Here is a 27703-nt window from a genome sequence, read left to right as displayed (position 1 = left end):
GGCTCCCCTCTGGCCTTCTGCCACTTCCGCTCCTGCCCCAACAGTCCCTGCTCTCCACAATAGTTACAGAGGCTTTTGAAAATTGTTGATCAGACCATCATGTCTCCCCTGCTCACATACCCTCCATGGCTCCCCAGTGCTCTGCAGTCCACTCCTTTACCTCAGCCCCTACATACAGAGCCCTCTGTCTTCATCTTCCTCTTCTCTCCCCCTTGCTCTTTTTGTTCCAGTTAGAGCAGCCTCCTCACTGTTCCGCAAACATGTCAAACTCATCTCTGCCTCAGGACCCTTGCACATGCTGTTCCCACTGCCTGGTATGCTGTTCTCCCAGCTCCCACCTGGCAGGCTCCTCCTCCTCCAGGTAGCAGCTCATGGTCACCTCCCTGGAGAGGCCCCTCTGCCCCAGGCGTTCTCTAACACATCACTGTGTTTTATTTTCCTCCCAGTATGTCTCACAAGGGCTGATCTGAGCCTGCCTCAGTCCCTTCTGTGTCGCCAGCACCCAGCCCAGGGCACATAGTACCTGCTCAGTGTTTGTTGACTGATTACATGACCATACATATCTAGAACCGTTGCCTCCATTCTCCCCACACCCCCACCAGCGGCTCACCCCTGACCCTGGATATCAGCCAATGTTTGCAGGCGAAAGAAAGAGAAAAGGAGCTACTCCCTAAAAGTGTTTCAGGGAGTAAGACCACAGAATCTGGGTGGTGGAGGCTATAGGGGTGGGGGACCTTCCAACCTGGGGCAATGCTCCCCTCCTGGCTGTGTGACACAGCGCAGGTTACCCAGCCTCTCTGAGCAGGTTCCCCACCACCAGTGATTGGAGAAAATGGACAGTCACTCTCTGGGGGCTCTAGAAGGCATAGCTGTTTTGTTGTTATATTTTGTTTGTATGACGTCAAAGGTTGGCACTTTTTTCTTAAGTCACCAATTTTTCTACCCAGCTCCTGGGCCACCTCTACTCCCAAACAATAGCCGAATCTGGATTCACTCACCCTGATGTGCAGGGGTCTCCCTGAAGAGCCACCACCAAAGGGCGTGTCCCCTTCGGTCCTGCTGGATTATCACCTGGCTGGCAAGGGGCTGAGCTGCCTTTCCTCTCCTCTTGACCTGCAAGGGCCAGATATGGGGTGTGGGGTAAAGACAGGGCCCCAGGAGGGTGGGGTGCAGATAGCCCCCAGTCTGCAACAGTCTTTAGAGTAGATCTGTCTTCTGACTAGCTGAAATACCGTATAAGTTTTAAGGAAGCTTAAGATCAGTGGTGTTGTCTGTCCAGTGGGGCCGTGTTTCTGGGCTCAGGCCCCTCGATGAGCCCCTGCTGATACCTCTACCCCATATTAAACACCCTCCCTGGAAGCCCCACTTCCTTCCACAGGACACTGCACACTAAAGGCTCTATCTGCCTTTCCCTATGCTGTTCCCTGTCCTGCCCCCACATCTCCCCCCTCCCCAATTCATTCATCACAGGGCGATCTAGGTGTGTGAGGCTGGGACAGGTTGGTGTGAAGTTGAAGGAGATAGGGATCCCTGACTTGACCAGCTGCGTTCTTGGCCACCTCCAAATCCTCACCTGGTCTGTAGTTGCCCTGGGGTCTGTAACACCCTCAAGGAATTCACTCAGTACCAGGCTGCTGCCAGAGCCCCTCGGTACCCAAGCTCCACCCTGGAGGAGGGGGCCAAAGAGGACGCAGAGCAGCCCCATGGCAGAGAGGGCTAAGGGAACTCAACCCCAGAATGGGACTGAAGGGGAAACAGTCTCAAGTGGATGTCCCAGTCGCCCTTCCTCTTGCTGGGGGTCTGGAGTGGGGTGAATGGCCCCCTGGACAGCTCAGGGGCTGCCTGTTCTGCTGGGGGGGGGGGGGCTCGGATCTGACTCTAGCCCTGGGAGAACAGGGCAATTGTCCAAGGTCACCCAGTGGGTTGGTGTGTCAGAGTGGAGATTACTCTATCAGCTCTGGAAGTACCCCTTGCCCTCCCTCCCCATCTCCCCCTCATCAGCCAGACTACTTTTGAGGTCTAGGGCAGCCTGAGGAGTCTGGGGGAAGAGGGTCTAGGAGGGACAAGAGACCTGGGAACCCGGAGGGAGCCAGGTGAGGGGCTTATCCACTCAGTCCCGTCTGGGCCTCCAGAAGGGTGGAGAGACTTGGAGAGAGTATGGAACCCCCACCCCCCAGTTCCAGACAGGGCCCTGAAGCCCCACCCTGACAGTTAAACGCAGGGAGCAGAGGACCCTAGAGCTGACACCACCAGCCGAGTTCTGGGGTTAGTGAGTCTGCCACAAGCACAGCTCTGCCTCTGTCCAGCTGGGTGACCTTGGCTAAGTGCTAACCCTCTCTGGCCTCAGCCCCTTTCCCAGTCAATGGGGTGGGGGCGGGGAGGTGGAGCTTATGGAAGAGAGCAGAACAAGAGCTCCCACGCACAGTAGGCTGGCAGGTGGGGGGGTTCCCTTCCACTCTGCAGTGGGCCAGCCGGGGGAATCCCCACCACACTCAGTGGGAGGTGGGAAGGACTGAGGGGCAGGGAAGGGGAAGGGAGCAATGGAACGGGTCCCCCCCCCCCATGACCCCTCCCCCCCTGCAAGCGCCGGAGGGTCCCCTTGTCTCCACCTTCACCTCTGTGGGAGGACATCTCCGCATTTCAAATTCCCGGAGTGGTAGCCCCCTCCTCATAGGGGTATGCAGGGGGCGTCTGGAGTGACTCGGGGCTTCGAGTTGGGCGGGGAGGGGGGGATGGAAGGGGTTTCCCTCCCTCCCGCATCTCCCCCTTTGAATTCCCAAAGTCGGGGCAAACCCTGACCAAAACGCCCACCAAGGAGAAGGGGAGTGCCGCTGGGACCTCCGCCCTGTAAACCGCCCCCCGCCCCAATGACCCACTACTGCCTACTCACCGGCCAGAGACGGCCGCCGCCGCCGGAGCCCCAGCGCCTGGCCCGAGCGCGAAGACAAGTGCTCGGCCGGGCAAGGGCGTGTGAGCCGGGAGGGTGTGCGCGCGCCGCCGCAGAGCTGACCCCCTCCCCGCCGACCTGGGCCCCGCCCCGCCTCCCGGGGAGGGGCGCCTACCCCGCGGAGCGAGAGAGGCGGACTGCGGCGGCCACCGGGCGACCCCCTCTCCCACAACGCTTCTCCCGAAAGGGTGGGGAGGGAATCCCCCTCCCCGCAGGGGTGTAACAGCCAATCCCAACGAACGCTCAAAGAGCTGGGAGGACCCTCTGCCGCTCTTGGCCCACGTCGTTCATGTTACAGATGGGGAAACTGAGACCCAGAGATGGGGAGCCCCTGGCCAGGGCCCAGCGCCCCAGCAGCATAGAAATGCGGCTGCCCGCCTCTCTCTGGGGGTCGCTCTCCGGCGTCCAGGGAAGGGATGGAGCCAGGGCAAGAAAGGAAGGCAATTAAGCCCCCAACCTTGAGCGGGCAGTGGAGCCTGGGAGGTCCGGGGGGAACCCGGAGGCTTCAGGCAGCTGGTGACGTTGCTGGGGCTAGAAGGTCCCAGTGAGGGAGGGGTACGCGGGGTGGCCACACAACAAACCACGGAAAACTTCTCTAATGTCATTGTTGGGCTATGACGCCCCCCCTCTCCGCGCACGATTCAGGGACCCCGCTGAACATGAACAGCGGGGGCCTGGGCAGCGAGATTGTGAAGGTCACTCGGCCAAATTATAAGAATGCGGCTCCGGGGTTTGGGTCACTAGGGGATGGCGGAGTGGGCGCTGCGCAGGGCTCAGCCCCTCCTGCGACCTTGGCCCTGCTCAAGCCCTTCTCTGAGCCGATTTCTTTCTTGCGACTGGACAGCATCCACTTCTGGGGTCCCTCCAGCTCTCAAAGGTCTTTGGGGCTGCCGGCTACATTTTGCTCTTCTCCTCCAGCTCACCCCCAGGAGGAGTGGTGCTCTCCCAGACCACCGAATTCTCCCTCACCGCCCCCTGCACCCCGCAGCCCCACCCGCCCAGTCTCTGAACCCCCACCCACCTTCTGCCTTGGCCTGGGATGAGGGGGTTTCCTCTGGGAGCCAGGAGACTTCCACGAGCCTCCATCCTTTTTTTGTTGTTGTTTTTTTCCCCCTCTTTTCTTCCATTCATTCTAAAAATAGCCCTCCCTCTCCAACCCTCCCCCCCCCCCCCCCCCCCGCCGCCCGGAGCGTCTCCTGAAAGGTAATGCATTCCCCGGGTGGGGTCCCCGAGGCCGGGATTCCGCGGCGCGGGCGGGGCTGGAGGATGCGGACGGCGGGGGAATGGGGTGGGGGGCGATTGGGAGCGCATCCCCCTCCTTCCCATTGTGTGTGAGATGCTCTCAGAAGGAGCCGCCAGCATGACCGTGCCCGTGTGTGGAGGGAAAGAGAACAAAGGGGCGGGGGACCTCTAGGGTACGGATTGTGGAGGCAGAGAGAGGGAGGGCTGGGGGAACCGCGGGGACTCGACCGAAGAGGAGTCTCACCCAGTACCTCTGTGGGGATGACTCTCCACCCATGGGGGGAGTCTGAGGTCCAGTAGCTTGGTCGGACACAGGGAGGGAGAGTCAAGAGCCAGCAGTTACAGGGCGGCTTCATGGAGGGAGGGGGAGTGCCCCTCCCTTGAACCCAGACAACTGCCCTGTGGCGCCCCCAGAATGCCCCACCCAGTCTTGCTGCTGCTCTTGTCCACTGTCTCCCCAGTCCCTTCTCCATGACGCAGTTGCAGAATTCCATCCTCAGCTATGTGACTGATCATGACCCTGTCCACATAACTAGCACCCTCCTCCTTGAAGCTAGAGAAGGACCTGATTCTCCCCCTCCAAGTCCCGAGTGGTCTGGCTCCCATCCCCTTTTGTCCCAGCACTAGGGCTATTTCCCTAGACCACACACCACACTCTGGCCACACTCAGCCTCTGTCTTCATCTGTCCAGCCTCAGGGCCTTTGCATCTGCTGTTCCTTCTGCCAGGATCACCCTTCCCTCACCCCCTATTGTCTTTCAGAGCCTGGTCTGAGGTCATCTCCTGCTCTGGGCACATCCCTCCTGTTTACGATCTTCAATTCCTAGCTCCTAGCGTGCTCTGTTACTTATTCACCTTCTGCCTGAATGTGCTCCCCAGCCCCAGCAACTTAGGCCTGGCTGGTGAGAGGAGGGGCCAACTCTGACCCAGCACCACCCCAGGAGCTAGCCAGCTCCAAACAGACAGATGGCACCATTGCCCCGCTAACCACCCTGGAAAGCACCCCTAGGACATGGCACAAAAGATCCAGCACCTGCTTCTGCAGGGGCGTCGCCTTCCACAGTGAAACTAAAAACACAGGTGCCCAGATGTTGCCTAACCCCACCCCGGGGATGGCTTAGCCCGTTTCCAGAATAACATGCTGCGAGAAAAATGGCCCACAGGGACCGAGTTCTGGGCCTGTTAAGCAGAAGCCAGTACGGAGCTGTGTCTGTTCAGATGGCAAATAAGTATGAAGAGCAAAGACAAGAACTGCAGGGAGGGGGAGGCACTAGGGGCAGCCCTGGGCTTGGGCCCTGGGGAGGGGATGACCTTTCCTTTGTTATTAGCTTTTCCATCATGTTTCCTTACACTTTTTGAAACCAAAGGGGAGGATAAAAGGAAAATTGCTTTGTTGGAGGGTACAAAAGCTCAGAGAGGGTATGTGCCCCCATGGGACAGAAAACGCAGCTGTCCGCTGTGTTGGGAAATCAAACACCTACCCCCCAATACTTGCCTCCATAAATTTACCCTGAAATGTTTGAGCACCTACTATAAATTTATGTGCCCAGAGGTTGAGGGTGAGTTCTGAGGGGGTGGGGATTCTTGTGGTCCTGAGAGTACAGAGCCCTGGGGGTTCTGGGAAAAGGTGATGGCTAGGATGAGCAAGAACATGTAGCCTCAGCAGGGCCAGGCCCACAGCCTAGGGTTTGCAGGGGCTTGTGGGGGTTGAAGGAGACAGAAAGCCCCTGAAGATGGGTGAGTGCCTTTTCTTTGCATATTTCACTGCCTCGCCAGGACTTGACCTCAGGCTGGTGTTCAAGGCCAGAAGGGTGGGAGATGGCATGGGAAGTGGGGGGACCCAGCATGCAGGGATATGGGGAATCAGGGAGGGAAGAGACAAAGGCATCATCCGAAGGTTTCAGAAAGCCTCAAAGGACAGGCAGGGGGTGGGGCACTAAGAGGGGGGTGCCCAATCAAGATTAGGTCTGCCAAATAAAATACAGGGCACGGAATGGGACATACTTATAAAAATAAAAATTATTCATTGTTTATCTGAAAGTCAAGTTAAACTGGGCGACCTGTAGTTTTCTTTTCTAAATCTGAAACCCTAGGCCCAGATCTTCTGACCAAGCAAACCTGGGTTTGCTGGAGGAGGAGGAGGAGGGGCCCTATGGGTGCCCGTCCTCTCCCCTCCCATCCTCCCCCCCCCCCCCGGTCCCCCCACGTGTTCCCTTCCTAGGCTTTTCTTTGTCCCCCACACGTTGTCCACGTCCCTTAACTGCTCAAGTTTCCCCCCTCCCCTCCTCGCTCTTCCTTTGTTGTTTCCCTCCTTCCATACACTCCCTCATTACCCCATCCCCTGACTCCTCCTCCTCATGCACCCCTCTCCCCATCTTCCCCAGCCCTTTGCCTTTTCCCCACCTTCTCTGGTACCCACCCGTCCTCCTCGTCCCTTCACCATCCTCCCCTCCTCCAAAGTCCCTCTCTCTGCGATAACCTCCTCCCCGGACACCCACCCACTCCTCTCCTCCGCGAACCGCCCCCCTCCCCATCGCCGGTCCCCGGGGCGCACGAGGGGGAACCCCGGCCACCGGCGCCGAGCTCCACGCAGGCGCAGAGCCGCCCGGCTTCCCTGAGGCCGCCGCCCCCCTCGCTGCGGCCCGCGCGCCCCGTTGCCAAGGCGACGGCAAGGGCCGGAGCGGGAACCTCCGGAAGACCCCGCTCTCCCTCCCTCCCCCGCCACCTCCTCAGCAAACCCCACTCTGGTTTGAGCCGGTTTCCCCACCCCGCCCCCAGTGCGCACTGCGGCGTGCGAGGATTCCCTTGCCCACAGGGCGGGAGGTCGGGCAGCGATCGACGCATGCGCGGCGGGAGAGGCTTTCCTTCCCCGCGTAGCGCTCGACGGGAAAGCCCTAGCGCGTCAAGCGAGCACCCCCGCGCAGGCGCAGTGTGAGCCCGGCGTCCCCACGGCCCCGCCCGGTCGTCCCGGCAACGCGCGCGGGGAGGGCTGGGAGAGCACGGAACTCCCGTCTCACGCCCCCTCCCGCGCACAGCAGCGGAGCCGGGGATTCCCTGTTGCCCGCGCGCAAGCGCGGGCCTGGGATTCCGCGGAGGCGGGGCCGGAGAAAGAAGGGGCTTTTCCCTGAAAGGGAGCAAAGGTTATTACCTTAGTCCTTTTGTCTGAGGGCCGAAGGAGGTCCTCTCAGCTCCTGTCTTGAGTTTTACCTCCTCTCTGGTCCACCGGCTGTAACTCTGCAGGTCCCCAGGAGAGCTTGCCACACACAGCTCCGATACCCTTCCTACGCTGCTCACACACCCGCGGTGGCTCCCCATCGCCCTGGGCTGAATTCTCATTCCTCAGCCTGGTGTCGGAGGCCATACACGCCCAGCTGACATCTTCCTTCTAGTTAATCACCGTTAGTCCCCAGCCCTCCCTAATTCCTGGCCACAAAGACCTGAGTGTGGCCATGCAGGAGGCTCCTTTGCCAAGCCTTTCTTCAGGAGATGTCTTCCCCCGGCACGTCTCGTTGATTCTCCAGATAGCCTGGGGTTAGATACTGTTTTAGTCCCATTTTACGTAAGAGGAAACTGAGGCTTAGGCCCATTAAGGCCCTGGCCTAAGACCCCAAAGGTAGAAGGCAGAAGCCAGCCTCTATTTGTGGGGAGACATCTGGGCTCCTCCACCCCTTATTTAGCTGACACCTTCAACCCCCATTCCAGATCCCACTGCTGCCCCTGCTGGCTCCCCCAGAGCCCTGGGTGCTTTCTTGGGTATGTGACACAGGCAGGTGACTTCGTTTTCCCATCTGTAAAGGGGATAAATATCTCATGGGACTGTCCCCAGGGTTCAGTGAAACATTACCACGTGCTAGGCTAGGGCCCAGCATCCAGGTGATGGTTCTCATAGGTGGTCTAGTCCCGGATCAGTGGTCATCTTCCCCCTCCTGACTACCCCCCTCCATGTTTCTTGGTGGCCTTCTGCCTTACTTCCCTAACCCCCATAGGGTTTTCCGGGGTACTTCCTAGGTTCCTCACATGCCTTCCGGTTGATGTCTTAGAGGTGGCTTCAGGATCTCCAAACTAAGCCAGTTCTCCATATATGTTGGTTAGTTTTATGCCAGCTACCACCATTGCAGGCACCTTCCATTCTGCATTTTAGCTGAACCCAATTATTAATGGCACCCCTCCCTTGAACAGGAGAGTTGTGACCTCCAGGTCTTTGCATAGGTGGTTCCTTCAACCTTTTCTGTCCCTGTCTGTGTAGAGAATTCCTATGCATCTTCAAGGCCCTCCCTCCATGAAACTGTCATGGCGCCCTCTGGCCCAGCTCTGACACCACACAGTTGGGGGAAATGGGGACTAGAGGCCACAAGGGCAGCCTTGTGGGTGCAGGGACGGTATTGCTTGGGTGGAAGCCACAGCAGTGACCTGGTAAATACTTAGACCCTGCCTAACATATATGGGCCCATCTGGCTGCTACCATCCACCATCCCTTTCTGCCAACTCTCCAAAGCCAACTAAGTTCTAGGAACCCAGAACCACATGCAGATCTCACCCAGCCCTTCCCCAACATACGGCCTCTGATGGGACACTTACTCCTACCTAGATCCACCTGCGCGCTCCAGCCTCCAGGCCCTTGCTGCCTCTGCGATGGAATCTGACTCATCTCCCACTCAGGCCCGCTCTGAAGAAATCCTCCACTGGGAAGCCTGCCCAGGACTTGACCCAGATGCCTCCCATGTTGGAATAACACCAGAGCAGCCAGCATTTCCTGACCCCCAAGCATAGTATGTGACCTGGCTGCTGACTCTGAACCAGCATCTCAAGATGCTAACTACATCACCTCCAGCTTGCCTCTGGTTTTGCCCTGAAGTGCTCTGTGACCCGGAGCCAGTGCCTCAACCTCTCCGAGCAGTCCTCTTGCAGCAGCCCAGTAAGGCTTCCGGGGGTGGTGGTGCAGGTCCCTTCATGGACAAGTGGCCCAGCCAGGTGGGGATGCCATAGGAGCCAGGCACAGGTCTCAGTTGGCTTGCTGCGACAGGAGGGCAGCTGGGGGCCCTAATCTTCTCTGGCTGTGACCCTTGCATCCCCCCGCATTCCGGCCCTCCTCTCCCACCACCCACCTGCCGCCCACAGAGACTTCAAGTGCACACTCTGCCTCACCGGCTGCCTTTATTGGGCATCAGCCCCAGGGCTCCGCGGGCGCAGGAAGGGGGTGGTGGGCGTCACTCGAAGCAGGGACTCTCCAGCAGGAGACGCGGCCAATGATACCACATAGCCCCCAGGACACTTGCCTCAGCCCTGGACCTCTCTGTAACGCACGTAGCTGACCCAGCAGGAGGGCGTGTGACGTCACGACCCTGACCGCCTGTGGGGCGGCTCCCCCAGTTCTGGGCTCACTTGGGGGCATTGAAGGGCACGGCCCGCTGGTTCATGGGGTTGTCTGGCGACCGCAGCCACTCCTTCTTGAGCAGCTGCTTCAGCTGCGACAGCCGCATGTTCGGGTTTTCTTGCTTGAGCCGCGGCAGCTGCGCCTCCTCGAAGGCGGTGAAGGCCGCCCGCATTCGGCGCTCTGGGTGCCGGTCCGCAGCCTCTTCTGCCACGCTAGGGGAGGACGGTGGCGTTAGGGGGCGGGTCCACGGCGGCCCCGCCCCCGCGCTCAAGCCCCGCCCGTTACCTGAGCACCGCGATGGCATCCTCAATGGTGCGTGCTTCCACGCTGCCCTCCTCCAGCACCCGGCGGTTCACATTCTCCTCCAGCGGCACCTCCAAGTGGCTCTTAGCTTTCTCGGCTGAGGGTGGGAGGCAGCCAGGTGACAGAGACATACACAAAGACAGAGAGAGATAAGCAGGGATGCAGAGTTCCAGAGAGATGACAGACAAGCAGCGAGGGAAGAGAGGGGAGAGAAGAGGCAGGCAGGCAATGAAGGAAGGGGGAGCCCTCTTGCCCTCCCAGCTCTCAACCCCCTGCCCAGGCCACGCTGCCCTCCTGACTTCCCTGCAACTGGACATACAGGAGGCACCCCACTCATGGCTGCTGTCTCCCCGGCCTCAAGGCACCTCATTAATGCCCTGGGGACCCCATGCGGCACAAGCCCAGGTCAGGTGCAGAGCAAGTAAATACAGGCGTGTGTGTGCCCATGCTCTCTGTGCTCAAAGCCAGGCCTGCCGGGCCGCTGCCCACCCATGCTTCACCACACAGCCCAGGCGGCTTCTCTGGGAATGAAGAAGGGGCTCTAGACTCAGCCAAGGTCAGCCCCACAGCCTGTCCTTTACTGGGTGAAAAGGCAGCTCCAGAGTGGGCCACAGCCCCACCTGGGTCCGGGGCTTCTTTGTGCTGGTGGTCTCGGCGGAGTGTCTCTTCAATCTGGGCCCGGGTGACCTTGCTGGGCGCAGCCACGCGGGGAACCTTGCCCCCCTTGAGCTTGGAGTCTTCCTCCTCCAGCAGGCGCTGCGTCTCCTTCTTGCGCTCCAGCTGCTCCAGGCGCCGCTTCTCCTTCTCCTCCTGGGGGGAGGGGGTGATCAGGAGTGAACCCCACCACTGGCACAGGTGGACTGAGGCCCTGCTTCGTGCTAGACCCCGTGCTAGGCACAGGGGACACCGCTGGGGCACCATGGGACTACCTGAGGGCTCCCAGACTGTATGACTATGGCAACAACAGGGAACCCTGGCCACGGCAGGTGGGTGGGTGGCTCCTGAAGGGAAAGTGACACCTAGGCTGGAGGAGGAGCCAGCCAGGAGGAGAGCTGGAGGACAGGGGAGTCCTTAGTGGTGGGAATGCAGGTGCGCAGGCCACGAAGTAGGAGCCTCCTAGAGGCTGGTGTGGCTGGAGCAGGGAGGGGAAAATGTGGAAGGACAAGCGGTGGGGAGGGGTTTGTATTGGATTCCAAAGGCAACAGGAGCCAGGGAGGGTCTGAACACATTTGTGGGCTGGAGGAGGGGTTCTGCCCTTAGGGGCAGTGTCCCCAGCCAAGTGTCACAAGGGACTGGTCCCACCTTTGCTCTCCAGGGAGACCCTGATGCCATCTGGCCTACAGGACTTGCCCTTGGCCGCTACCCCTCCACCATTCTAGGGGTTAGAGCCATGTTCTGGTTCATTTATAATGCAGGGCAGCCATAGGTGTGGAACATTCTGTCACCTCCCACCCACACCCACACAGGGCCCTGCAGCCCAGGCACCCCCACTTGCCTACCCTCTGCCTACAACTCTGCCATCTGACTCCCATGCCTTGAGGATGGTCCCCACTCCTTCAGTGCCCTCTGTGATACTACTGTAGTGGGACTAAGTGTCCCAGAAGACGACTCCATGTGCCTGAGGAGACCCCCTGGGCCTCTGACCTCTACCTTGCCTGCCCAGCAGGAAAGTAGGGGAGAGGTTAAAGGTTAAGGGCTCCCACACTTGTAATCAGGCACCTCAGGCAGGGCCACTGCGCCCTGATCCTCAATCAGAGGTAATGTCCTCCCAAGGCCCCCTGACCCCCGAATGGTGTTCATTCAGCCCTGCCTTGGCCTCGGCACTGGCTGCTCTCTCCTGGTGCACCAATGCAGCTTCCTTCCCTGGCTAAGTCTGGCTCCTCCTGAGCTCCTGGCTCCCTATCGGGCCCCTCCACCCCCTGGCTTTTTCCTGTGTTCCACAAATCCCTGCTTCTCGTCTTCTGACTATGTGGTTTGTCCTGGAGGCAGGCCCTGGCCTGGGTTTTGAACAGCTGCCTTCTGGCCCCAGGCCCAGTATCCAGTAGGTGCTTAGTAAAAGTATGCTGAATGAATGCATGCATTCCAAAAGGCTCTAATAACTCAGGAAAGACATGCGGCTTGTGCCCATTAGTCTCCAGGGACATGGGACTGAGGAGGGAACATGAGCATTTATACTCTGACATTCAGCAAAATTTTTTTGAAAGAGTCACTTGCAGTTTTTAAGGAAGAGCAATTAGCAATTGGCAGTATCTGGTGATGGGAGATGATAAGTCCGCCTCGCAGAATATTCCAGAGCCATAAGAAACGAGTCTCATAAATAATTGACATGGAACCCAGACAGTCAGGTGCTCATCGCCGAGTTGCTCAATATGGAACAAGTGGAGATGAAATGCTGACTTCCAGGTGGGGCGATGAATTACAGCCCCATCCATGGCTAATGCCTGGGGGCCAGGAGAAATACGGCTGTGGGACCCTATTTAGCTCAGGACATGGGCTTTGGGGTAGGACATCGGATGAGAAAGGTCTTCGGTGTCATGTGGGGGAGGAGGGGTGTTATTTTTTAGTATTTTGGAGTGAGCATGGATTTGCTTTTTTCTTTTTTTAAAAGATTTTATCTTTTCTTCCTTTTTTTTTTTTTTTTTTTTAAGTAGGCTCCATGTCCAGCATGGAGCTCAATACAGGACTTGAACTCACAACCCTGAGACCAAGACCTGGGCTGAAATCAAGAGTTGGAGGCTTTAAAGGTTTTATTTTAGGGGCGCCTGGGTGGCTCAGTTGGTTAAGCATCTGCCTTTGGCTGAGATCATGATCCTGGGGTCCTGGGATTGAGCCCCGTGTCAGGCTCCCTGCTCAGTGGGGAGCCTGCTTCTCCCTCTCCTTCTCCTCCTGCTTGTGCTCCCTCTCTCTGTCAAATAAATAAAATTTATTTATTTTATATAAATTGTATTTATTTGTTTGAGAGAGAAAGCATGCGTGCACAAGCAGGCGGAGGGGGCAGAGGGAGAAACAGACTCCCCACTGAGCAGAGCTCGATCTCTTCTCTGCCTCTCCAGCTTTTCTCTCTGGATAGTGGCTATTTGGCAGACATTGTTTTTTCTTTTGGATTTTCAACTTTCCTATATTGTCAAAATACTGATAGTCAAAAAGCAAATTTAAAGACCTCCATGGACCCAATGTAGCACAGGGCATGGGGAGGGAACCAGTGGGCAATATCCAATTAAAAACGAGGCAGGATCCAGTCCCGCACACAGACAATGGGAAAAACTCACAAAAGTGACCGGCGCACATCTTACCCCTATTTTTTACCATTATTACCAGTCTGGGCAGGAACCTCTGACCAGCCCAGGGGACCAGGAGCGACAGCTATAAATGGGTGTCTGGCGCCACCTAATGGGCCCAGCAAGTTAGTACGAGCCCTGATCCACTCCCCAGACACCAATTAAGTACCCACTGTGTGCATGACCCTGGGGCCCATTAAGGGACAGATGGCCACCCCTGCACTCTTCTGTGTTTTTATACACACCTGGAAGAGCCAGCGAGCCCTGGGACCAGCAGGGTGGATACGGGGGACCTATTACAGCAGTTCCCAGCCTTGGCACTGCTGACATCTGGGGCTGGCTCATTCTTTACTATGGGGCAGAATGCCTGGCCCCCACCCACAGGTGCCAGTAGCACCTTCCACCCACTGGCTGTGACATCCAAAACGTCTCCAGATGTGCCAAGTGTCTGCTGAGTGCAGAATCACTCCACAGTGAGAAGTGCCAGTTGAGCCCCACCCTGACATTACATGAAGGAGGGAAGTAAGCCCACACACGGTAGTGGCTGCCTTGCCATTCCCTACACATGCCAAGTCCTGGCTACCCCAGGGCCTTTGCACGAGCCTCCGCCTCCACCTCCCTTCTTTCCCTTGCTCCATGTCCAGTGCCTCCTCACCCTTCAAGCCAAAGCCCCAGGGGCCTCCTGCCACCTTCTACCACGTTTCCATGTTGCAACCTTAGCCACAGGTGCGGGAGCCTGGAAGCCACCCACCTTGCGCTGTTCCTTCCTCATGACGTGTTTGTCCTCATCCTTCCAGTAGGCATCCTCCAGCTCCTTCTGCTTCCTGGCATCAGCTGCTGCCTTGGCCTCAGCCCTCCGTGCCCGGGCCGCTGCCGACTTGGTGTTCTCACCCTGGAACTTCTTGGGCATCCCTCAGCAGGCTGCGGGAGGAGGGCACGGACCAGTGAGTGGGGGACAGCCACCCTCAGTACCCCCAGACTCACACCTGCAGTCAGGATCCCCTTGGAGCCTCAATGGCCTTGTCTGGAAAATGAGGGCTTCAGACTTCGTGATCTCCTTTTTAAAAAAATTTATTGAGGTGAAATGCACACAACAAAAAAATGAACCCTTTTAAAGTGCACAATTTGGTGGCATTTAGAACATTCACAATGTGGCACAACCATCGCCTCAATCTAGTTCCAGAATATTCTCATCCCCCCAAAGGAAACCCCATGCCCGCTAGCAGTCACGCACCCTCTCCCCTCCCCCAGCCCCTAACAACCACTCATCTGCTTCCTGTCTCTATGGATTTGCCTCTTCTGGACATTTCATACACATGGAATCATACACGCTGTGGCCTTCTGTGTCTGGCTTCTCTCACTTGGTGTGATGTTTTCAAGGTCCGTCTCTGTTTTTAGCATGGCAGGGCTTCGTTCCTTTTTATGGCTGAGTAATATTCCACTGCAGAAATTGACTACATTTTGTTTATCCATCCACCTGGCTTGGACATCTGGGTTGTTTTCACTTTTTGGCTTGTAGAGTCATGCTTCTGTGGCCCCCTGGGGGCCAGTCTGTGTATGCTGCCACTTATGAGGCCTCGGTCCCCAGGTCCCAGAGCCCTGAGGCCAAGTCCTCCTCACCCTGGGTAAGCAGCTGCCGTGAGCTGCTCCCAATGACCCAGCCCAGCCTCGTACAGCTGGAGATGAATAACAGTTGGAAAGGTGTTGACCAGCAGGGCCCTGGTCTGCGCAAGTCCCACGCTGGGTGCTGGGGAAGTGACGCACACAAATGGCGGGCACCACCCTCCCTCCACTGACCCCTTCATATGGACCAACTCCATAGAATGCCTCCAAAGCTTTAAACGTGGGGACTGCCCTTGTTCCCATTCTGAGGTGGGGAAGTCAAGGTACCTGGCCAGGTCACAGAGCACTGAGACTAGGGTCTCACCTCCAAAGCCTGCCTTCCAGGTGAGGAAGGAAAGGCTGTGAGGCCCAGGCCTTCAGCTCTCTGGGCCTCAGTTTTCCTCATCTGGGAAATGGGCTGATGTCCCCCACTACTGGGTTGTTTGTCCCCCCTGAACATCTCCAGCTCAGTCCCCTTGGGGAAATAGGCCCAGCATCCAGGAATGAAGGGGAGAGAATAGGGGGCCACTCTGACTCAGGACCACCAGGCCACCCCATTCCAGCCTCCTAGCTGTGTGACTTGTGGGGCAGGGGGCTCCCACCTCACAGCCCCACTGGAAACTCTAACATCAGCTCCTATTTGCAGCCATTGTGCACACTGAGTTCATTGCTTTATACACAGTGTCTGAGTGAATTCTCCCAATGCTGGTGTGGCAACAGATCTGAGACCTGAAGAATGGGTCAGAGGCAGCCCTGTGAGGATGAAGGGATGGGACTTTTGGGCAGAGGGCACAGGATATTCAAAGATCCCATGAAGACCCTCAATCCCAACTCTGTGCTCCTAACCACTGCCCCACCCCGGGGTCCCGGCTGGCTCCTGGGGGAACATCAGTGCAGATCAGGATTCTGAGACCACTGGAGCCCCCCACTTAACATCAAGGGGTGGCCCCTTGGCCTAGGCTGAGACTGAGGAGAGAGCCCCATGGGGCAGAGCAGGGCAAAGTGGGGGAGATCAGTGGACCCAGAAGACTCAGGGATGAATCCTGGCTCTGCAATCACAGCCAAAGTGCTCCCCCTGAGCGGTGATACAGGGTTGGTTCCAGTCCCTCCCCGCTCAGGATGCATGAGCTGCCACAGGGGGTGTGCCAGCCTGATCCCGCACTTCCCCCAGCTGCTCCTCGGCCCCTAAATCGAGCATTCATTAGTGAGTGTCTACAATGTACTCAACAGAACATCCCCACCCCGGAATCCCCGGGCGAGTACCAAGAATTGGGAGTCACTGTCCAAGTTACAGATTAGGAAACTCCCCCACCCTACTCTCCCCTCACCTTCCACTCACTCAAGGGTGGCAGCCACACCAGCCTCCCTGCCATTTTTCAAACATCCCAAGCAGGTTCTCACCTCAGGGCCTTTGCACTTGCTGTGCCCTCCTCCTGGCTGCTCGTCACGCCTCTTTTTACCCAGTTAACTCCTACTTAAATTTCAGGGCCTAGGGCAGGTGTTTCTGCCTTCAGGAAGCCTCCTCTGAGACGCCCTCTCTCAAACCACAAACTTCTCTCCAAGGCACTTGTTTGGGTTGCTCTTTTATGTTCATTTATATGATTATCTGACAAATGGCCATCTTTCTCAGCAGGCTGGGAGCTCTGTGAGGGCAAGGACTACCTTGGTCACTGCTGTGTCCCTGGGCCCTGTACAGTAGGGGCTCAATAAGTGTTCTCAGCAAATGAATGAACAAGCATCTATTTCCAGAGTTCCCTCAGTACTGACTTCACACTCTGGGTTGTGTCCAAGCTCGGCTTCTCACTGTTCTTCCCACTCAGCTCCCTCTCCAGCCTCTGAGCCTTTGCTCTTGCTGTGCCCTCCACCTGACACAGGCTCTGCCATTTCCTCCTCCTGTGAAAATCCTGCCCACTCCCAGGGACTCTGCCCCAGCATCCTCTCCTTCCACGTCCCGCTGCTCAAGACCCCCAACTCCATCCCAAAGCCTGACTGGACAATTTTGATTCTCTCTTCAGGCCGGGATGAAATGTTGATGTTCCCTCAATATTAATATGTTGAAGCCGAAGCCTCAGTGTGGCTGTCTTTGGAGACAGGGCCAGTGAGGAGATGACAGAGATTAAGTGAAGTCATAAGGGTGGGGCCCTAATGCAATGCGGCTGGTGGGTCCTTGTAAGAGCCAAAAGACACCACAGCTTGCTCTCTCTGCAACAGGAAGACTTGCCTGGCTGCACCAGGAATCAAATTGGCTGGCACTTCGATCCTACACTTCCTAGCCTCCAGAACCGCGAGCAAATAAACTTCTGTTGTTTAAGCCACCCAGTCTGGTATTTTTCTAATGGCAGCCCGAGCTGACTAATACAGACAGCTTTTCTTCTCTGTGTGGTAAATACTTATTCACACACACACTTTTGTCACTCAGTAAACACGCACTGAGCACCTAGTACGTGTGGGACGCTGAGGAAAAGAGGCAGCACGGATCTGACTGCCAGCCTGGCTGGGAGACAGACCGTAAGAGTGACAATTTGCCATGAAAACTGTGATGGGGACTTGCAGGGCGCTGGGGAAACCTAGAGGGGGGTTTCTGACCCAGGCTGGGGGCTAAGGAGTGTCAAAGGGCTTCCTGAAGGAGCTATCTAAGAAAAGGCCTAAAAGTGTGAAGAGCTCCGAGCCCCCCAGGACTGTAGGGGAGGCAGGCTGGGACGCGGGGATCTGTATTCCACGGTGATGAGAAGATGGGAGGGCGTTAGCACCGGGAGGCGCAGATCTGCGGGTAAGAGCCCTGGGGTTGGTGAGGAGGTGAACTGGAGGGGTGAGATAAGTAGGGAGCTCTGGCAGGGATCCACGGAGTGGCTCTGGATGGGCAGGGGTGTGCATTTAGGAGGGAATCAAGCCCCACGTGGTTGACTGGATGTAAAAGTAAAAGAGAGAAGATGAAGTTCAACACTGTCTCTTCCCAGAAGCCCTCCCGCTACCCCTTCTGAGCTCCCCCTGCCCGTCGTCCCTCTCCCCAGCCCTGACCCCACTGCAAGAGGCTGGGGAGCGTCCGCACCCGGCTCTGTTACCCCCAAGCGTGGAAGGTGCTCAGAGGCAGGACCGGAGCTGGCTGGCCTCGGACAGGACGCAATTCCTCCAAGTCTCAGTCGCCTGCTCTGGGAAATGGGCACAGCCCCTACGAGAGCCCTCTTGACTGGACGCCGAAAGTGCCCCTGTCTCTGAGCACCCCGCCTCCAGCCCTCCGGGAGGGGGGTGCTCTCAGGCCTAGCCGCCCCGCCGGGCCCACCCGCACCCCGCCCCCCCGGACCCCGGCTCCGCCCGCGCCCCAGCCGCTCCTACCTCCTTCCCCCAGCGCCGGCCCGGTCGCGAATCTGTGACGCCACCGCGGGGCTTGCGCGCGGAGCTCCCGGAGGCGCGTGCTGATTACGTCTCGGCGCTGTCGCCCTCTTGGTAAGGGAAATGTTGCCCTGGCCCCCAACTCAAGCCGAGGTTATCAGCCATTTCTTTCCCTCTTCGAGCAGAGGATATTTTATAAGGCTCCACCCTTTCCCTCACTTCAGATATTGGCCAACTATGAGGGGAGGGTAAAAACTACAATCTGGAATATTGCCTTTACCAAGATGGCCATTGCCCGGATGAAATATGGCCGCCTCCACTTCCCACGTGGTCTGGCGGCGTCAGGCTGGAGTTGCCCTGCCACCAGGGCGCGCCAGAGCCCACGGTCCACGCGCGGTCCCTAGAGCGCCAAGCCCAGGGGAATCCTCGCATGCCTTTACTGTCACTTTGCGCTTTGAAGGCGCTCTTCTAGTCCACACTCTCTGCTTCCCACCCGCGAAGCTGGGGAGGGAGGGGGCAGGAGAAAGGGGCAGAGAAATTAACACACTCCACCCGGTTCAGGTGGCGAAACAGGCCGAGAGAGAGACCAGGAACTGAATTTCGCCGAAATGTAACCGCAAGCAGCTCAGATCGTAGCCAGTCCTTCCTGACTTGCTCCACTCTCACCCACTCCCTTCAAACACACCTTGCTTATTTTATTCAACGGTTAGGATTGGAGGGCCAAATTGTCGGAGGCACCTATACTTTAGAGTTTCTTCATTTGCTGAGGCTTAGTGTCCTCATCTGTAAAAATGGTAGTACTAGGGGTCTGAAGGTGGTTGTACTGGACCTGGCTGTGGGGAAAGAAGCAGGTTTTAGATCTAGGACCAGTTCGGGCAGGATGAGTTGACCACAGAATCATTCTCGGAAAGGCAACCCCAGTGACACTGCTGGGAAGTCCCTGCTCTAAAGCCTGGTGGGTTCCCACTGTCCTAGAAGAATTCTTATAGCTCCTTATCTCGTCCCTCTCCTCTTCCCTATTCTCCCTCAGCTCTAGCCACACCAGGCCCCTTCCTTCAAATTGCCAGGTATGATCCTGCCTCAGGGGGGTTTGTCAGTGCTGTTCCCTCTGCTCCCAGCTTTTCCAGTAACCAGCTCCTCACTTCCTTCAGGCCTTGATCCAAACACCCATTCCAGACAAAGACGTCCCTGACTTAGGCAAGTAGTTGGTGCGCCATCCGCTGACTTTTTTCTTTTTATATTTCTGTCATAGCAGCAACTTGCTTTATTCATTTGTTGACCTGTTTGTTTTCTGCCTCTCCCACGTCTGTGATGTCTGTAGGATGGAGCCTATGTAGCTGGAATGGTGTTTATCACCAAGAAGAAGAGGCTAAGCATAAAACAGGTACAACTGACCCTTGAACAACACAAGGTTTAGGAGCACTGACCTCCACACAGTCAAAGATTTGCCTATAACTTCTGACTCCGCAGAAACTTAACTGCTTATAATCTATTGTTGACCTGAAGCATTACCAATAACAATCACTTGATTAATATATATTTTGCATGTTATATGTATTATATAATGTATTCTTACAATAAAATAAGCTAGAGAAAAGGAAATGTTATTAAGAAAATCATAAGGTAGAGGGATGCCTGGGTGGCTCAGTCAGTTAAGCGTCTGCCTTCAGCTCAGGTCATGATCCCAGGGTCCTGGGATTGAGTCCCACATCAGGCTCCTTGCTCAGCAGGGAGCTTGCTTCTCCCTCTCCCTGCTGCTCCCCCTGCTTGTGCTCTCTCTCTCCCTCTGAGAAATAAATAATTAAGAAATTTTAAAAATAGAATAAAGAACACTTTTTAAAAAAGAAGAAAAGAAAATGATAAGGTAGAGAAAATACTAGTAGAGGTAGAGAAGATAGAGAAAATAGTACTGTACTGTATTTTTAAAAATTAATTAATTAATTAACTAATTAGTAATCTCTACCCCCAATGTGGGGCTCGAACTCATGACCCTGAGATCAAGAGTTGCATGCTCTACCAACTGAGCCAGCCAGGTGCCCCAGAACTGTACTGTATTTATTGAAAAAAAAAAAAAAGTCCTTGTATAAGTGGACCCATGCAGTTAAACACCCATGTTGTTCAAGGGTCAGCTTGCCATTGCTCATTATCAGGGCGTGAGATGTTTGGAGGTGGCAAAGCCAACACCTAGTGAACCTTCCACTGGTAAAGAGCCAGGTTTAAAAAAAATAATAAAATTTTTAAAAAGAGACTGCTTGTCACACTTTCCTGGGGGCAGGAAGCCTCTTGCTTCATATTGACATAACTCAGAGGTGTAGGTCAAGTGAATCGTTCCAGAACAAGCTAAATCTTCTGCAAGGTGACTTTTGCCACCAACCAGGCACCCTTGCTACAGGGTGCGGCTCCCAGGCCTGGGGACTCTTGGCTTCTATCATTGTGACATTCTGTAGCTCTTAGATGCTCACATTCTCAACTAAGTATTGAGTGTCTACTTTGAGCCTGTGCTGGGAACACAGTGACAAGTTAGACAGACATGGTCCCTGGTCTTCTGGAGCTCCCAGTCAGGAAGTCACACACAAAGAATTATGATCCTAATCATGGTCAGAAGCTATTCCCCACGTTGGGAGTGGGTTATGGAAACCAGCAGGCTGGGCAAAGAGGCCTTCTCAGAGGAGGTGGCATTTAAACAGAGTTGGGTGAAGAAAGGGTGAGAAAGGCATTCTGAGCAGAGGGAATAGCATGTGCAAAGGCTGGGTGATGAGTGTAAAGTGAGAAAGAAGCAAGCTGACCCTGACCTTGGCCAGCTGGGAGTTGGCCCAGTGTCCACAGCTAAGCCACGGTGCTCTCCTGTTGAACGTAATCCCACAGAACATCAATATCAGAAGAGGCCGCTCTGGCCAGCATGGAGCAAGACAAAAACAAGACCCCTCTGGTTGATCTGACCACAGACAAATACAAGGGCATGATCCAAACCACAGAAAGGGCCAAACCTCTCCATCTGTCCCCTGGCTAACATGAGTCACAGCTCCTTCTCACCAATCACAGCGTTGGCCCCACTTGGTTCCCCTGACTCCTAGGTAAAAAGTATCAAAATAAGTAGAGAATTGTCCCTACATCCTTGAGTCCCCTCAAGTCACCTAACATAAACCCCAGCTTCATGACAAGCCCCTCTTACTACCCTCTTTCCAAGATGCTCCACGGAGCGCCGTCTCAAGAAGCCAATCCACCCAACTTTGACTACGAGTGTGTTTCTGGTGGTTTTTGGCTGAAAGGAGTTAATAGGGATGGAGGTCCCCCATGACCTCACTGCCCCCACCTGGGCCCCTCCAAGCACTCTTGGGAAGCATCTTTCCTTGCCTTTTCCGCCTTCCGGTAGCCCCAGGCGTCCCTCAGCTTGTGACCACATCACTGCAATCTCTGTCTCCTTCTTCACCTGTCCTCTTGTGTCTCTTATAAAGACGCTTGTCATTGGACTTAGGGCCCACCCTAAATCCAGGATGATCTCATCTCGAGATCCTTACCTTAATCATACCTACAGAGGCCCTATTTCCAAATAAGTTGCCGTTCTGGGGGTCGGGAGGTGAACATACTTTGCGGGACCACCATCCCCTCGTGACAAGTGCCTTGAGGGTTGTGAGTCCCGTGAGAGGAAAGGTCTGTTGGGAGAGGAGAGGCTGAGGCCCAGTAAGTCACCCTTGACTCAGCGCTGGTGGCTGAGGTGCTTGGACCGGCATACTTTGGACAAACTTTTCACTGTTCCGAAATCTTAAAGAGAAAAAAGAAAACCCTAAAAGGTCATCTCCTCCAACCGATCCTATCTTTGTGTCTCTGAGAACTGCTTTTTTAGCTCTATCTGCCTGGAGCCAGGGGGTGCATCCGGCCTCTGATGGGTATCGGCCGGCCTCTAGCAAAGTCCCGAAGTTGCGCTAACCCTTCTCCATCAAAAGCTGCCCCTCTTCCGGGCCAAGCACCCGTGTCTTTCATATTTCCATCAGGCTAACTCGGACACGGCTCTCTCTGCTGTCCCCACCAGGGACAATTTGGAATGCAGTTTAGAACTGCAGTGGCCACTATGGGGACTTTCATTGGACGGGGATCTAGAAACAGAAAAAAAAACTGTCACAAAGAGATCATCTGTTGCATCTGTCTAAATAGAGCCTTTGGCCAAACATAGGATACACCCCTTTGTTTGTTTCAGACCTCGGGGCGTCTGTAATAAGTGCTGGCTCTGCGATCTAGGGCTTGATGAGGTTGTCAAGGACCTAAATTAGTGTTTTAAACTGAGTGTAGTGGCTCTGTTTTGTGCGTGCGTGCATGTGCCAAATGGATTTTCCTCCACCGAAACTTCACCCCCTAAGGATTCTAATGATCCTTTGACAGTGGAAATGTCAGGTCTGAAGATGACTCCCCGCACTTCTTTCTTCTGTCTTTCTCCCTTTTCCTCCTCACTTGGGAAACTTTAAAGCTGAATATCATTGCCTTTCTGTGCCTGTTCTCAGAGTGTCTGCTCCAGCAAATGGGACAAAAATGGCTAAAGGAGGGGCGCCTGGGTGGCACAGCGGTTAAGCGTCTGCCTTCGGCTCAGGGTGTGATCCCGGCGTTATGGGATCGAGCCCCATATCAGGCTCCTCCACTATGAGCCTGCTTCTTCCTCTACCACTCCCCCTGCTTGTGTTCCCTCTCTCGCTGGCTGTCTCTATCTCTGTCGAATAAATAAATAAAATCTTTTTAAAAAAATGGCTAAAGGACACAAAAACCTGTTCATACCTGTTTATAACAGCACTGAGGACAGTTGTCGAAAAATGGAAACAACCCAGATGCCCACAAACAGATGAATGGATGAACAAAATGTGGTTCATCTATACAGTGGAATATTCTTCGGCCGTAAAAAGCAATGAAGCTCGGACACACGTTTTGGTATGGAAGAACATGGAACACATCATCCTGAGTGAGTGGAGCCAGACTCAAAAGGCCACACGTTGTAGGAGCCCATGTATATGAAATGTCTGGAACAGGCCGATCCGTGGAGACAGAAAGCAGACTGGTGGCTGCCAGGGGCTGGGGGAGTGCCTGCTCATGGGGATGGGCGTCTCCTTTTGGTCGGATGGGAATGTTCTGGAACTAAACGGAGGTGATGGTTGTATCAAATGCCGCTGAATTTTGCCTTGACTTCGGCACTGTCAGACCCTGAGCGCAAACCCCAGTTGCGCTATGCTGTACCTGGACTCTGGACCCACAGAAAGTCAGAGATAAGAAATTTCAGCTGCTAAGTGTGTGGTCATCAGATGCGGCAGCCATGGAAAAGGAAGTCTGTTTCTAAGGAAGAAAGAGAAAACGCTGGTCATTAAACTTCATTGTAACGTGCCTTTCTTTCTTTCTTTTTTTTTTTTTTAAGATTTTATTTATTTATTTGACAGGGACAGCCAGCAGAGAGGGAACACAAGCGGGGGGGTGGGTGGGAGAGGAAGAAGCAGGCTCCCAGCAGAGGAGTCTGATGTGGGGCTCGATCCCAGAACGCTGGGATCACGCCCTGAGCCGAAGGCAGACGCTTAACGACTGCACCACCCAGGCGCCCCAATTTCTTTGCCATGTTTTTACTTAATGCAAAATGCAAACACTATATATATGTGTGTGTGTGTGTGTGTATGATTTATTTTGTCAACACTTCCTGGTTTTGAGAATGTCCTTAAGTTACCTAGGATGTTATTTTTCATGGTAGCTTTGTGATCAGTACAGGGAACCACTCTGTACTATCTTTGCCACTTCTTCTGGGTCTTTAATCATTTCAAAATAAAAACTAGGGGGAAAAACCCTTTTCTCTCTCTCTCTCTTTTTAAAGATTTTATTTATTTATTTATTTATTTATTTATTTGACAGAGAGAGAGACAGCCAGCAAGAGAGGGAACACAAGCAGGGGGAGTGGGAGAGGAAGAAGCAGGCTCCCAGCAGAGGAGCCCGATGCGGGGCTCGATCCAGGACTCCAGGATCATGCCCTGAGCTGAAGGCAGATGCTTAATGACTGAGTTACCCAGCCACCCCTCTTTTGATTTTATTTATTTATTTGAGAGAGAGAGTAAGAGAGAGCAAGAGTACGAACAGGGAAAAGGGCAGAGGGAGAGGGAGAAGCAGACTCCCCACTGAGCAGGGAACCTGACATGGGATGTGATCCCAGGACCCTGGGATCATGACCTGAGCTGAAGGCAGATGCTTAACTGACTGAACCACCCAGGCGAAAAAGACCTTTTCATAACCGTATCTGAGCACAGAGAAAAACAAGAACACCCTATAAACCACAAAAATGGCCAAAAATCCCCCTTCCTGGCTACCAGGAACAATTGTCATTTACAGTTACAGCTGCCACGTCACCCCATTCCTCCTGTCTCCTAGACAAAAATCGAGATGCCCAAACAGAGAGTCATTCCCCCCACCTTCCTGTTTGGGGCAAATCCAGAGCAAAATTATCCTTCCCTGAACCCAATACAAACAAGCCCCTTCTTGTCCCAATGATATGTGTCTTGCTTGTTGTGGCAAGCCCGTAACCGACACACCCAGCATGGTCCAACCAGAGCTTCTGCCAGGGTCTGGCCAACCCACTGAGAAGAGGGTGCCATGGACAAGGCTGCTGGCCTTGGTCAGAGCCCAGAATATGCTCAGAGGGACATGCTCGAAGGTTACTGTCCCTAAAATCCCCAAATTCTAGGAATCTGATACTTGAAGACTCTAGAACCTTTTTCCCCCCTCTTAATTTGGAGTAAAATATAAATCACATCCATTTTAACCATGTTGAAGTGCACAGTTCAGTGGCATTAAACACATTTGCATTGTTGTGTGGCCATCACCAGTCTCCATCCATAGAACTTTCTCCTCATGTCAGACTGAAACTCTGTCCCCATGAAACACTAACTACCCCCATTTTTGGTTGGTCAAGCCAAAGATTGGCAAATGTTGTTTATCTTTTTAAGTAACTAGCTCTTCGTTTCATTGAACTTTTCTATTGTCTTTTTAGTCTCTAGTCATTTATTTCCACGCTGATCTTTATGATTTCCTTCCTTCTACTAATTTTAGGCTTTGTTCGCTTTTCTTTTTCTAGTTCCTTTGGGTGTTAAGTTAGATTGTTTATTCATGATTTTTTGGGTTTGTTTTTAGAGGAGAGCCTGTATTGCTATGAACTTCCCTCTTAGAACCCCTTTGGCTACATCCCCTAGATTTTGGTACATTGTATTTCTATTTTCATTTGTCTCTAGGTAATTTTTTTCTCCTTTGATTTATTTGATGACCTATTGTTTTGTTCAGCAACAACCTGTTGAATCTCCACATTTTTGTGGTTTTCCCAGTTTTCTTCTTGTAATTGATTTCTGGTTTTATAACATGGTGGTTAGAAGAGATGCTTGATATGATTTCAGTCTTCTTGAATTTATGGAGACTTGTTTGTGGCCTAACATGTGATCTGGAATGTTCTATAAATGTATGTTAAGTTCATCTGGTCTAATGTGTCGCTTAAGGCCACTGTTTCCTTATTGGTTTTCTGTCAGAATGACCTATCCCACGAGGTGAAGGGGGTGTTAAAGCCCCCTACTATTATTGTATCACTGTCAAATTCTCCCTTTAGGTCTGTTAATATCTGTTTTATATATTTTGATGCTTCTTTTTTTAAAGATTTTATTCATTTATTTGAGAGAGAGAGAATGAGGAGAGGGGCAAAGGAGGAGGGAGAGAAAGGGAGAGAATCCCAAGCAGACTCCACACAGACTCCACACAGGGCTCAATCTCACAATACCAAGATCATGACCTGAGCAGAAACCAAGAGTCGGCTGCTCAACTCACTGAGCCACCCAGGTGCCATATATATGTATATATGTTTATAAATGTTATATCTTTTTGCTAATAGCCCTTTTATCATTATGTAATGCTAAAAGCAATCTTGAGAAATAGGAAAAAAGCTAGAGGTATCATGCTCCTTGATTTCATTTTTTTAAAGATTTTATTTATTTATTTGAGAGAGAGAGAGAGTGAGTGGTTGGGAGGGGCAGAGGGAGAGAGAGAGAGAGAGAGAGAAGCAGACTCCCTGCTGAGCAGGAAGCCTGAGGGGCTCAATCCCAGGACCCAGAGATCACAACATGAGCGGAAAGCAGACACTTAACCTACTGACCCACCCAGGCTCCCCATGCTCCTTGATTTCAAATTATACTACAAAGCTATAGTGATCAAAACAGTATGGTGTTGGCATAAAAACAGACACACAGATCATGGAACAGAATTAAGAGCCCAGAAATAAACCTATACATATACGAACAGTTCATTTATGAAAAAGGAGCCAAGAACTTTCAATGGAGAAAGGAAAGTCTCTTCAATCAATGGTGCTGGGAAAACTGGACAGCCACATGCAGGAGAATGAAACTAAACCACTATCTTATGCCATAGACAAAAATTAACTCAAAATGGATTATTAAAGATCTGAATTTAAGACCTGAAACCATAAAATTCCTAGAAGAAAACATAAGTGGTAGACTCTTGACAGCAGTCTTAGAGATGTGTTTGTGGGACTGACTCCAAAGGCAAGAGAAACAAAAGCAAAAGTAAACAAGTTGGACTATATCAAACTGCACAGCAAAGGAAACCATCATCAAAATGAAAAAGCAACCTACAGGACAGGAGAAGATATTTGCAAATCATATGTCCAATAAGGGGTTAATATCCAAAATATATAAAGAACTCCTATAACTCAACGATTTTTAAAAACCCAATTAAAAAATGGGCAGAGGATCTGAACAGATATTTTTCCAAAGAAGACGTAAAGATGGCCAACAGGTATGTGAAAAGGTGCTCAATGATGTGGAGAACAAGGGCAAAAGAAAACATTAAAGTGCCTTATACTTACAGCCCATTAACAAGTCCTTGAAACAGGCAGAGTGACCTTCCTCTAGGAACTCAACTGCCTCAATGTTAATACTTGGCTAAGGGCAAAACATTATCATTATCATTAACATTATCCCGACCTCCAGGATCCTGTAAGTCTCCTTTATCTCTACGCCCCTCCAAGATACGTGTTAGCAATCATCCTCTAAGCATATGGTCCTCTGATATACATCTGAAGGGTCTCATGACTGAGTTTTTACTAAACAAGTAATAAAATATATAAAATAAAATTTTCCTTCTTTAAAAAGATTTTAAATCTTTTAAAAAATCCTCTGCCTTCGGGGCGCCTGGGTGGCACAGCGGTTAAACGTCTGCCTTCGGCTCAAGGCGTGATCCCGGCGTTGTGGGATCGAGCCCCACATCAGGCTCCTCCGCTATGAGCCTGCTTCTTCCTCTCCCACTCCCCCTGCTTGTGTTCCCTCTCTCACTGGCTGTCTCTATCTCTGTCAAATAAATAAATAAAATCTTAAAAAAAAAAAATCCTCCGCCTTCGGTTCAGGTCACGATCCTGGGGTCCTGGGATCGAGCCCCACATTGGGCTCCCTGCTCAGCTGGGAGTCTGCTTCTCCCTCTCCCTCTCCTTCTGTGTGTGCTTGCGCTCTCTTGCTCTCACTCTTTCTCAAATAAACAAATAAAAATCTTTAAAAAAATAAAAATAAATAAGGATTTTATTTGTTTGAGATAGAGACCGTGTGCAAGAGCGTGAGCAGGGGGG

At 53.5% G+C, this 27703-nt stretch overlaps 1 protein-coding gene across 1 annotated transcript; it reads right to left on the bottom strand.

Annotated features, from left to right (window-relative positions):
- Window positions 1-9318: 9318 nt before the first annotated feature.
- On the bottom strand, window positions 9319-18161 carry CCDC124 (coiled-coil domain containing 124). The gene is made up of 5 exons (XM_026500500.3): window positions 18079-18161; window positions 13895-14064; window positions 10486-10675; window positions 9848-9962; window positions 9319-9774 (listed from the first exon to the last, which is right to left on the bottom strand). The coding sequence occupies exons 2-5, from the start codon at window positions 14051-14053 to the stop codon at window positions 9567-9569; spliced, it is 672 nt and encodes a 223-aa protein (XP_026356285.1). The 5' UTR covers window positions 14054-14064; window positions 18079-18161; the 3' UTR covers window positions 9319-9566.
- Between the last annotated feature and the right edge of the window lie 9542 nt (window positions 18162-27703).

Source organism: Ursus arctos, unplaced genomic scaffold (assembly GCF_023065955.2).
Source record: "Ursus arctos isolate Adak ecotype North America unplaced genomic scaffold, UrsArc2.0 scaffold_14, whole genome shotgun sequence".
Taxonomy (NCBI): Eukaryota; Metazoa; Chordata; class Mammalia; order Carnivora; family Ursidae; genus Ursus; species Ursus arctos.
This window is presented reverse-complemented; position numbering and strand designations above follow the sequence as displayed.